This window comes from Gobio gobio (genome assembly GCF_949357685.1).
Source record: "Gobio gobio genome assembly, chromosome: 22".
Lineage (NCBI taxonomy): Eukaryota > Metazoa > Chordata > Actinopteri > Cypriniformes > Gobionidae > Gobio > Gobio gobio.
In genome coordinates this window covers 142441-155149 of record NC_137118.1, presented here as the reverse complement: position 1 = coordinate 155149, position 12709 = coordinate 142441, and the positions used below count along the sequence as shown (strand labels likewise).

General features: G+C 48.8%; 2 protein-coding genes across 6 annotated transcripts in view; one reads left to right on the top strand and one right to left on the bottom strand.

Annotated features, from left to right (window-relative positions):
• pora (P450 (cytochrome) oxidoreductase a) overlaps positions 1–1100 on the top strand; it is a 53967-nt gene extending 52867 nt beyond the window's left edge. For 4 of the 5 annotated variants that reach the window (XM_079804681.1, XM_079804683.1, XM_079804682.1 and 1 more), the window contains 2 exons: positions 7–92; positions 235–1100. In XM_079804681.1, the coding sequence (XP_079660807.1) occupies positions 7–92; positions 235–379 (231 nt within the window). In that variant the 3' untranslated portion in view covers positions 380–1100. The remainder of the gene's footprint in view (positions 1–6; positions 93–234) is intronic. The other variant, XR_013815577.1, reaches the window with a different exon arrangement.
• Positions 1100–11535, bottom strand: rhbdd2 (rhomboid domain containing 2). Its single transcript, XM_079804685.1, has 4 exons — positions 11251–11535; positions 7859–8263; positions 7611–7761; positions 1100–2140 (listed from the first exon to the last, which is right to left on the bottom strand). The coding sequence occupies exons 1-4, from the start codon at positions 11429–11431 to the stop codon at positions 1390–1392; spliced, it is 1488 nt and encodes a 495-aa protein (XP_079660811.1). The 5' UTR covers positions 11432–11535; the 3' UTR covers positions 1100–1389.
• Positions 11536–12709: the final 1174 nt, after the last annotated feature.

Below are 12709 nucleotides of genomic sequence, written 5' to 3'. Positions count from 1 at the left end.
TTGCAGATCTATGTGCAACATCTTCTGAAGCAGAACCAGGAGCAGCTGTGGAAGCTCATCCACTCCAGCAATGCCCACATCTACGTCTGCGGGTAAGAGCCAGACCTTCTGCATGATCAACAACATGATGACGGAACAATAAACAGCTGGAAGCAACTGTAGCGCTTCCATATAATGATGATTGTGCTGGTGTTCAGTGGGAAATGATGTGTTTAATGTGTTGTGTCCTGGCAGAGATGCTCGTCACATGGCTCGAGATGTTCACACAGCCTTCTATGGGATGGCAGAGGAGATGGGCGGCCTGACACACACTCAGGCTGTGGACTTCTTCAAGAAGCTGATGACCAAGGGCCGCTACTCTCAGGACGTTTGGAGCTAAGCTCACTGATAACCCAACGCTTGACCTCAGACCAGCTGTTCCTCCAGAGGCTGACCCTCTGATGAGCTGAGGGCGAGAGGAAGAGACTGACAGGAAAGGGTTCGACTGAACGTCTGCGGTGTTGAGGATGTGTAGCACATGTAGGTCAAGGATGCAAAATATTCCCCCGCTTCTTCTTCTTCTTCTTCGAGCGAGGCCTTATAAAGCATGAGTTCTGTTTTATGTGTGTGTGTGTGTGACGTACTGTAAAACTTTAGATTTGGTTGTTGTGACATCATTTTAGGTCAATCGTGTTTTTTTGACATTGTGACGTTTATTCATTATTATCTCTCGTTCTGCCGCTCATCTTAACTCTTTTATGCTACTCAACGTTAGAGTGAGTAATGAGCGAGTAATTATGCAACCACATGACCTCCATCATCGGCCGAGGGTTTAATGATGTCTGGAATATATATTTTCCTAACAAATGCATTTATGAAAGGAAATCTTCTCTCATTTATGTTTTTCTTTGTGTGCATTTCCCTCTGATTCCTGCTCATGATGCCGGACTCCAGTCCTCGGTTCAGCCCCTGAGAGCCACAGCTCCAGCATTATGGGATGGTGCAGTTTTTTCTTGTTTAATTTTAAAACTTAATCACACTTGCTTGTTATTGTCATATCACATGTTTTATGCAACTCAACGTGACTGAACTGAAATTAAATCATATGCGCACACACACACACTGGCTGGTCTTCGTTTATTCGTCTGGACAAGCATAAAAAATAAAATCACTAATATAAAAAAGGCACAGAATTTATGCAAAACAAATACATTATATATCAAAATCAATAATCAAGGTTTTACTTTTCATTCTTTAAGAGGCAAAAAGATATAAATGTTCAGTATCAAAACGGCAACTGTATAATAAATAAAAACAGGTTAGATTTCACCCAGATGTTAAAGATGCACATCTGGAGCCATCAGAAAGACACGAGATCTCCACGGAAGAACAAAACAAGGCATCAAAACCCTAGGATGAGGGTGACACCGAAGCTCCAGGAGGAATTATGGGAAGGCCAGGCTCTCCAGACTCTGACTGTGAGCCCGGAGGAGTGGGCGGCACTCCTGGCTGAGGCAGTTCAGGGAACCGCTGCCCTATCAGGTGGCAAAGAGGCTGAGCGTACGGGGACACGGGCATCCACGGGCTGGCACTGTGCCCATGGGGATGCCCAGGCCCGTGTCCGTGATCATGACTGTGCCCTTGGGGATGCCCAGGCCCGTGTCCGTGATCATGACTGTGCCCTTGGGGATGCCCAGGCCCGTGTCCGTGATCGTGTCCGTGATCATGTCCGTGTCCGTGATCGTGTCCGTGATCATGTCCGTGTCCGTGATCGTGTCCGTGTCCGTGATCATGACCGTGTCCGTGATCGTGTCCGTGATCATGTTCGTGTCCGTGATCATGTCCGTGTCCGTGATCATGACTGTGCCCATGGGGATGCCCAGGCCCGTGTCCGTGATCATGTCCGTGATCATGTCCGTGTCCGTGATCATGTTCGTGTCCGTGATCATGTCCGTGTCCGTGATCGTGTCCGTGATCATGACCGTGTCCGTGTCCGTGACCCGTGCCGACTCCAGTGTGAGGTGAAGGCCATGTGAACGGCTGTTGAGGGTACAATGAGACGGGCCAACCATCGAATGTGTTGCTCAGACGTCCTGCCTGACCATTGGCGGCGTTTACTGGGATGTAGGCCTGGACTGGGTATGACCCTGGTGGAGCATCTCTGGAATCACACACATTATAAATGAGCAGTTACTCACACACCAGGAATCTGCAGTTTCACAATAACCCTTTTATTAAACTCATACAGTCTCAAAATAATTAACTTTTACTTAAATTACTTTTTTTTTTAAACATATTTTACTTAAAGTTGCACTATGTAAGTTTTCCGTCCACGTCCCGTTTGAGCGCAGACTCTTGGGTCATGTGGTCTTCAGCTCAGAATCGGGACAGGACTCGGGCAGAACTCATGTTGATGTGATTATTAGCGTTCCTGTAGTCTGAAGCAGAGCAGGACGAGTGTTGTGGAGCTGAGGAACCGCTGGAGCCATTGTTAATGAGATGAACGCAACACACGCCTCGCGAGCAGCGGGACTTTTATTATGCCCCAGTCTCCACTTCCACTCCTCCGCTCATGAGTGTGTGTAACGCAGCTCTGTTGATCATATCACACACATCTGAGTGTGTGGATGATGGGATGGCGTTACTCTGCTATGACACTTGTTCACACTGCAGTGAGAGGAAAGCGTTTCTGCAGAATAAAACCGCAAACTAACGCGGATATGATGTCATCGACAGGCCACGCCCTCACACGTCCTGGTTCCTCCAGTAAAAGAGCATCTCACCATTTACACATAGTTGGAAACATTTGGGATATTGTAAGTAATATATAACACTGGCCTAGTGGTGTTTGGATATTTCACTGAGAAAATCTTACATAGTGCAGCTTTACATGAACGCCCTGTGGCACATTCAACAGACATAACTAAAAAGATAACAATTTTACGCATAATATAGAATTTTTCATTTTAAACAAGCCCGAAATACACGGCTTCACATGCCGAAAGATTAAACATGCCCGCTTACAACCATCGACAACATATTGATTCGGTTTTTCCCATTCCCAAATTTAAAATGATAATTAAGACTTTCGTTATCCTATATTTTTAGAAAAATAATCCAAGGCTTTCTTTCATTCACATCATGGCTTTGAAGATATTTAAGAATTTTTAATGAAATTTGCTCAGACTGAATTCAAGGCTTAGGACTAGCGTGTTAGACCCATGTCCTGTGTGTGAGGTTAGCGTGTTAGACCCATGTCCCTTGTGTGAGGCTAGCGTGTAAGACCCATGTCGTGTGTGAGGCTAGCGTTTTAGACCCATGTCCCTTGTGTGAGGCTAGCGTGTAAGACCCATGTCGTGTGTGAGGCTAGCGTTTTAGACCCATGTCCTTTGTGTAAGGCTAGCGTGTAAGACCCATGTCGTGTGTGTAAGGCTAGCGTGTTAGACCCATGTCCTGTGTGTGAGGCTAGCGTGTAAGACCCATGTCCTTTGTGTAAGGCTAGCGTGTAAGACCCATGTCGTGTGTGTAAGGCTAGCGTGTTAGACCCATGTCCTGTGTGTGAGGCTAGCGTGTAAGACCCATGTCCTGTGTGTGAGGCTAGCGTGTAAGACCCATGTCCTGTGTGTGAGGCTAGCGTGTAAGACCCATGTCCTTTGTGTAAGGCTAGCGTGTAAGACCCATGTCGTGTGTGTAAGGCTAGCGTGTTAGACCCATGTCCTGTGTGTGAGGCTAGCGTGTAAGACCCATGTCCTGTGTGTGAGGCTAGCGTGTAAGACCCATGTCCTGTGTGTGAGGCTAGCGTGTAAGACCCATGTCCTGTGTGTAAGGCTAGCGTGTTAGACCCATGTCCTGTGTGTGAGGCTAGCGTGTAAGACCCATGTCATGTGTGTGAGGCTAGCGTGTAAGACCCATGTCATGTGTGTGAGGCTAGCGTGTAAGACCCATGTCATGTGTGTGAGGTTAGCGTGTTAGACCCATGTCCTGTGTGTGAGGCTAGCGTGTAAGACACATGTCCTGTGTGTGACGCTAGCGTGTAAGACCCATGTCGTGTGTGAGGCTAGCGTGTTAGACCCATGTCCTGTGTGTGAGGCTAGCGTGTAAGACCCATGTTCTGTGTGTGAGGCTAGCGTGTTAGACCCATGTTCTGTGTGTGAGGCTAGCGTGTTAGACCCATGTCCTGTGTGTGAGGCTAGCGTGTTAGACCCATGTCCTGTGTGTAAGGCTAGCGTGTAAGACCCATGTCCTGTGTGTGAGGCTAGCGTGTAAGACCCATGTCCTGTGTGTAAGGCTAGCGTGTTAGACCCATGTCCTGTGTGTGAGGCTAGCGTGTAAGACCCATGTCATGTGTGTGAGGCTAGCGTGTAAGACCCATGTCATGTGTGTGAGGCTAGCGTGTAAGACCCATGTCATGTGTGTGAGGTTAGCGTGTTAGACCCATGTCCTGTGTGTGAGGCTAGCGTGTAAGACACATGTCCTGTGTGTGACGCTAGCGTGTAAGACCCATGTCGTGTGTGAGGCTAGCGTGTTAGACCCATGTCCTGTGTGTGAGGCTAGCGTGTAAGACCCATGTTCTGTGTGTGAGGCTAGCGTGTTAGACCCATGTTCTGTGTGTGAGGCTAGCGTGTTAGACCCATGTTCTGTGTGTGAGGCTAGCGTGTAAGACCCATGTTCTGTGTGTGAGGCTAGCGTGTTAGACCCATGTCCTGTGTGTGAGGCTAGCGTGTTAGACCCATGTCCTGTGTGTAAGGCTAGCGTGTAAGACCCATGTCCTGTGTGTGAGGCTAGCGTGTAAGACCCATGTCCTGTGTGTGAGGCTAGCGTGTTAGACCCATGTCCTGTGTTTAAGGCTAGCATGTAGACCCATGTCATGTGTGTAAGGCTAGCGTGTAAGACCCATGTCCTGTGTGTGAGGCTAGCGTGTTAGACCCATGTCCTTTGTGTAAGGCTAGCGTGTAAGACCCATGTCCTGTGTGTGAGGCTAGCGTGTTAGACCCATGTCCTGTGTTTAAGGCTAGCGTGTAGACCCATGTCATGTGTGTAAGGCTAGCGTGTAAGACCCATGTCCTGTGTGTGAGGCTAGCGTGTTAGACCCATGTCCTTTGTGTAAGGCTAGCGTGTAAGACCCATGTCCTGTGTGTGAGGCTAGCGTGTAAGACCCATGTCCTGTGTGTGAGGCTAGCGTGTAAGACCCATGTCCTGTGTGTAAGGCTAGCGTGTTAGACCCATGTCCTGTGTGTGAGGCTGGCGTGTGAGACCCATGTCCTGTGTGTAAGGCTAGCGTGTAAGACCCATGTCCTGTGTGTGAGGCTAGCGTGTAAGACCCATGTCCTGTGTGTGAGGCTAGCGTGTAAGACCCATGTCCTGTGTGTAAGGCTAGCGTGTAAGACCCATGTCCTGTGTGTGAGGCTAGCGTGTTAGACCCATGTCCTGTGTTTAAGGCTAGCGTGTAAGACCCATGTCCTGTGTGTAAGGCTAGCGTGTAAGACCCATGTCCTGTGTGTGAGGCTAGCGTGTTAGACCCATGTCCTTTGTGTAAGGCTAGCGTGTAAGACCCATGTCCTGTGTGTGAGGCTAGCGTGTAAGACCCATGTCCTGTGTGTAAGGCTAGCGTGTAAGACCCATGTCCTGTGTGTAAGGCTAGCGTGTTAGACCCATGTCCTGTGTGTAAGGCTAGCGTGTAAGACCCATGTTCTGTGTGTGAGGCTAGCGTGTTAGACCCATGTTCTGTGTGTGAGGCTAGCGTGTAAGACACATGTCCTTTGTGTAAGGCTAGCGTGTAAGACCCATGTCATGTGTGTGAGGCTAGCGTGTTAGACCCATGTCCTGTGTTTGAGGCTAGCGTGTAAGACCCATGTTCTGTGTGTGAGGCTAGCGTGTTAGACCCATGTTCTGTGTGTAAGGCTAGCGTGTAAGACCCATGTCCTGTGTGTGAGGCTAGCGTGTTAGACCCATGTCCTGTGTTTAAGGCTAGCGTGTTAGACCCATGTCCTGTGTGTAAGGCTAGCGTGTTAGACCCATGTCCTGTGTGTAAGGCTAGCGTGTAAGACCCATGTCCTGTGTGTGAGGCTAGCGTGTAAGACCCATGTCCTGTGTGTAAGGCTAGCGTTAGACCCATGTCCTGTGTGTAAGGCTAGCGTGTAAGACCCATGTTCTGTGTGTGAGGCTAGCGTGTTAGACCCATGTCCTGTGTGTGAGGCTAGCGTGTAAGACCCATGTCCTGTGTGTGAGGCTAGCGTGTAAGACCCATGTTCTGTGTGTGAGGCTAGCGTGTTAGACCCATGTCCTGTGTGTGAGGCTAGCGTGTAAGACCCATGTCCTGTGTGTGAGGCTAGCGTGTAAGACCCATGTCCTGTGTGTAAGGCCAGCGTGTAAGACCCATGTCATGTGTGTGAGGCTAGCGTGTAAGACCCATGTCATGTGTGTGAGGTTAGCATGTTAGACCCATGTCCTGTGTGTTAGGCTAGCGTGTAAGACACATGTCCTGTGTGTGAGGCTAGCGTGTAAGACTCATGTCCTGTGTGTGAGGCTAGCGTGTAAGACCCATGTCCTGTGTGTGAGGTTAGCGTGTTAGACCCATGTCCTGTGTGTGAGGCTAGCGTGTAAGACACATGTCCCTTGTGTGAGGCTAGCGTGTAAGACCCATGTCCTGTGTGTGAGGCTAGCGTGTAAGACCCATGTCCTGTGTGTGAGGCTAGCGTGTAAGACCCATGTCCTGTGTGTGAGGCTAGCGTGTTAGACCCATGTCCTGTGTGTGAGGTTAGCGTGTAAGACCCATGTCCTGTGTGTGAGGTTAGCGTGTTAGACCCATGTCCTTTGTGTAAGGCTAGCGTGTAAGACCCATGTCCTGTGTGTGAGGCTAGCGTGTTAGACACATGTCCTGTGTGTGAGGCTAGCGTGTTAGACCCATGTCCTGTGTGTGAGGCTAGCGTGTAAGACCCATGTCCTGTGTGTGAGGTTAGCGTGTTAGACCCATGTCCTGTGTGTGAGGCTAGCGTGTAAGACACATGTCCCTTGTGTGAGGCTAGCGTGTAAGACCCATGTCCTGTGTGTGAGGCTAGCGTGTAAGACCCATGTCCTGTGTGTGAGGCTAGCGTGTAAGACCCATGTCCTGTGTGTGAGGCTAGCGTGTTAGACCCATGTCCTGTGTGTGAGGTTAGCGTGTAAGACCCATGTCCTGTGTGTGAGGTTAGCGTGTAAGACCCATGTCCTGTGTGTGAGGTTAGCGTGTAAGACCCATGTCCTGTGTGTGAGGCTAGCGTGTTAGACCCATGTCCTGTGTGTGAGGTTAGCGTGTAAGACCCATGTCCTGTGTGTGAGGCTAGCGTGTAAGACCCATGTCCTGTGTGTGAGGTTAGCGTGTAAGACCCATGTCCTGTGTGTGAGGCTAGCGTGTAAGACCCATGTCCTGTGTGTGAGGCTAGCGTGTTAGACCCATGTCCTGTGTGTGAGGTTAGCGTGTAAGACCCATGTCCTGTGTGTGAGGTTAGCGTGTTAGACCCATGTCCTTTGTGTAAGGCTAGCGTGTAAGACCCATGTCCTGTGTGTGAGGCTAGCGTGTTAGACCCATGTCCTGTGTGTGGGTTGATTGGATGTTTGTTGATTATGATACTGAAGTGTTATTGATGACTCACGTGAAGTCCAGTGGCTTCTGGCGTTCTTCGGCCGATGCGGGGATGAACTGGACACCGGGAATCTGCTTCAGCCAGCGGAGAGGGAACTTCTTCTCCAAGACGGACGCTCTAGATTCTGACATCTCCAACAGCGAAAACCATCCCTTCCCATCTGAAAGTACTAAGATAAGGAATAGACAACTCTACACTGCTTGGACTACATCACAGGATCAGTCAGCTTGAGTAGAAGCGCTCAGGGTCAAGGATACGCAACACCCCGGTGAGGATGGCCAGGACGTTACACATGAAGGCGGTGTGAGGGAAGACCAGAGTTATGATGAGCAGGATGATCCAGGGCAGAGATGCGGTGGGCACACTGATGCCCATTATATACGCCCTCTGCATGGCAGAGCTGATGGTGATCATTCCCAGGACGGAGAGAGCCAATGGGACGAACCCATGTGCTGCGCTCCTATTGGACGGGGAGAACAGCAGCGACTGCAGCAGCACATGTGCGAGTCCGCTGATGAACGACAGCAGGAGTGAGCGGTGCAGGAACCGGACCGTCCCGATCCCTCGCTCCATCCCTCCGCAGGGAAACGCCATCAGGGCCGCATTCAGGACGAAATCCGTCACATTCTCGTGGTACAGGACGTACGTGAAGAGTCTGTAGACTGAAGAGAGGACACACAACAATACACAAACATACCCAATGCAGTCGATGGACATAAACACAGTGTGTAAGGCTCCGCCCACAACCTTAAGCTGAGCAGCCAATCAGTGTTAAGGAACACTAGAGTCTGAACAGGGCTAGAGCTCCAGATTCCTATTTGCAGTGCATCATGGGAATTGGCGGACGTTAAACAAAGAGTTCTTCTGTCGTGAGATGTCTGTGCAGAATCACTGATGATGTTGTTTTTCACCAATAATTCTTCAGTTAGACGTGATTAGGGACAAATAGATTCAAGAACAGTTTTTTCCCAAAAGTCATAACCATTCTAAATTTACATATGCACTGACTTCATAGTATAGGTAAATAGTGTCTCAGAACTGTGCACCCCCCCCCCCCCTCCTGGGCACTACTTATCTTATCTTATCTTATTCTTTACGTACATGTTGACACTGGAAAAAGGAGTGGCTTCTAATCTCATTGTATATGTGTATAGTGACAATAAAAGGCATTCATTCATTCATTCATTATTGTAAATAATGCTCCAGCAATGGCATTAATAACTGCCGAACCGTCGAATAACCTCTGCGTTTAACGGGTTAACGTTATTAAACAAATATATCCCACCGTGGGAAATGAACAGGGTTAAGTGTTGCGTTCAGGCCATGTCGTCATTACCGTAAATAACACGTGACGCGGCTCATGTCCTCTTGTTATTAACTCCAAACGTGTTATTAACTCCAAACGTGTTATTAACTCCAAACGTGTTATTAACTCCAAACGCACGGAACAAACAAGTGTAAAGTTGTAATCACGTGTTCTGTGATCACGGGTTAGGGTTCTGTGATCACGGGTTCTGGGTTCTGTGATCACGGGTTAGGGTTCTGGGTTCTGTGATCACGGGTTAGGGTTCTGTGATCACGGGTTAGGGTTCTGGGTTCTGTGATCATGGGTTAGGGTTCTGTGATCACGGGTTCTGGGTTCTGTGATCACGGGTTAGGGTTTTGTGATCACGGGTTAGGGTTCTGTGATCACGGGTTAGGGTTTTGTGATCACGGGTTAGGGTTCTGTGATCACGGGTTAGGGTTCTGGGTTTTGTGATCACGGGTTAGGGTTCTGTGATCACGGGTTAGGGTTCTGGGTTCTGTGATCACGGGTTAGGGTTCTGTGATCACGGGTTAGGGTTCTGTGATCACGGGTTAGGGTTCTGTGATCATGGGTTAGGGTTTTGTGATCACGGGTTAGGGTTCTGTGATCACGGGTTAGGGTTCTGTGATCACGGGTTAGGGTTTTGTGATCACGGGTTAGGGTTCTGTGATCACGGGTTAGGGTTCTGGGTTTTGTGATCACAGGTTAGGGTTCTGTGATCACGGGTTAGGGTTCTGGGTTCTGTGATCACGGGTTAGGGTTTTGTGATCACGGGTTAGGGTTCTGGGTTTTGTGATCACGGGTTAGGGTTCTGTGATCACGGGTTAGGGTTTTGTGATCACGGGTTAGGGTTCTGTGATCACGGGTTAGGGTTCTGGGTTTTGTGATCACGGGTTAGGGTTCTGTGATCACGGGTTAGGGTTTTGTGATCACGGGTTAGGGTTCTGTGATCACGGGTTAGGGTTCTGGGTTTTGTGATCACGGGTTAGGGTTCTGTGATCACGGGTTAGGGTTTTGTGATCACGGGTTAGGGTTCTGTGATCACGGGTTAGGGTTCTGGGTTCTGTGATCACGGGTTAGGGTTTTGTGATCACGGGTTAGGGTTCTGGGTTTTGTGATCACGGGTTAGGGTTCTGTGATCACGGGTTAGGGTTTTGTGATCACGGGTTAGGGTTCTGTGATCACGGGTTAGGGTTCTGGGTTTTGTGATCACGGGTTAGGGTTCTGTGATCACGGGTTAGGGTTTTGTGATCACGGGTTAGGGTTCTGTGATCACGGGTTAGGGTTCTGGGTTCTGTGATCACGGGTTAGGGTTCTGTGATCACGGGTTAGGGTTCTGGGTTCTGTGATCACGGGTTAGGGTTCTGTGATCACGGGTTAGGGTTCTGTGATCATGGGTTAGGGTTCTGTGATCACGGGTTAGGGTTTTGTGATCACGGGTTAGGGTTCTGTGATCACGGGTTAGGGTTCTGGGTTTTGTGATCACGTGTTAGGGTTCTGTGATCACGGGTTAGGGTTTTGTGATCACGTGTTAGGGTTCTGTGATCACGGGTCAGGGTTCTGGGTTCTGTGATCATGGGTTAGGGTTCTGTGATCACGGGTTAGGGTTCTGTGATCACGGGTTAAGGTTTTGTGATCACGGGTTAGGGTTCTGTGATCACAGGTTAAGGTTTTGTGATCACGGGTTAAGGTTTTGTGATCATGGGTTAGGGTTCTGTGATCACAGGTTAAGGTTTTGTGATCACGGGTTAAGGTTTTGTGATCACGGGTTAAGGTTTTGTGATCATGGGTTAGGGTTCTGTGATCACGGGTTAAGGTTTTGTGATCACGGGTTAGGGTTCAGTGATCACGGGAAAGCCTTTTACAGTATTTACGGTAATCACGACATCCGTGAGCGCACCTGTGCACACTAAACACGGCAGCTGCTTTAAATAATAATAAACAAAATATCTTACAACAGTTTTAGAGTTGGGTTAGGGTTAATGCAGCACAGGTGCGAGGGACTGATGTCTCTTTCTAGCCCATAATAGCCTATCAGTCACAAAACAAGGGGCAGGCCGTTCTCATTCTAACGCTATTGGAAAACAACATTTTTGGTCAGTTTTCCTGAAGACTATATTGTAAATGTTCTACTGTAGCACAGCTCAGAGTAACAGACGAGGACAAACACACAACTCTCGCCTCGAGGTGTTTAAAGCACTTCCTGCCACTTAATGTGATTAATATGAGATGATCACCGGAGGCTACATCGGTCTATCATATAATAATGAGTTCAACAGGAATGGCATCACGGAATCGTTTTATTTTGTATAGCCGGGCGAAGGTTGTCATGGTGACTCTTACCGTGTCCGCCGGTGAGCGCGGTGGCGTCCAGACTGAGCCCCGGGAGCTCACACTGATGGGCAATAACACTACACACACACGACAGCGCGATCACACACACCGTCCCACAGCCCAACTCTGAGCCCGGAGCCAGACCCCAACACGCCTGCTTCCAGCTCCTCAGAGTGCTGTGCGTTTTCATGTCGGAGGAAGCGCATAATTTACAATACACTCATAAAGAATAATAATTTCCGCAGAGCGAACCGTTCTCGTGTTTGGGGAGTTCAGTTCAGCAGCGCAACTTCCGCGCAGGAGGAAAGATCATCAAGGGGATTAAAATGCGCCGCCTCTGCGCAGTTTCGGTGTCGCGCACACATTAGATTACAGCAGAGCCACTAGCGAGACAGGAATATATAAAATATCATTTTTCAGTGGCCATCTATAAACAAATAATTCTCTTTTATCGCCAAGTATGCTTGCACAGTCTTGGTGAAACCTCCAGTAAAAAATAACATAATAAATTATGGGCTTTGTGAACTCTTAATCACGTCAGTGCTTGTGTTCGCTGCATTTGAGCTACAATTAGGTCAAATTATGAATCAATAATAATTAAAATTTGCATTGTTTATTTTCACACGGATTATAAAAGTTGAATATTCAATGAAATATGTGTATGAATCACTCATACTTACAGTAAATCTGCAAATGCTGAGTGTGTTGACTAAGTTAACTAGGGTTGCCACCTTCAGTGTGGCAAAATAAGGGACACCCATTCACCCTAACCCTTACCCATTCACCCTAACCCTAACCCAATCACCCTAACCCATTCACCCTAACCCTAACCCAATCACCCTAACCCATTCACCCTAACCCTAACCCAATCACCCTAACCCATTCACCCTAACCCTAACCCAATCACCCTAACCCTAACCCAATCACCCTAACCCTAACCCATTCACCCTAACCCAATCACCCTAACCCTAACCCATTCACCCTAACCCAATCACCCTAACCCTAACCCATTCACCCTAACCCTAACCAATTCACCCTAACCCTAACCCATTCACCCTAACCCAATCACCCTAACCCTAACCCAATCACGACAATTATTCGGCATGCTCACGAGCCGCGGGTCGGCCAGGCGAAGCAGGATTTACCACCTCACATGCTCAAACCTCACCTACTCAAACCCCCACAAGCTCAAACCTCACCTATTCAAACCCCACATACTCAAACCTCACCTACTCAAACCCCCACAAACTCAAACCCCACCTACTCAAACCCCCACATGCTCAAACCTCACCTACTCAAACCCTCACCTACTCAAACCCCCACAAACTCAAACCCCACCTACTCAAACCCCCACATGCTCAAACCTCACCTACTCAAACCCTCACATGCTCAAACCCCCCACAAGCTCAAACCTCACCTACTCAAACCCCCACATGCTCAAACCCCACCTACTCAAATCCCACCTACT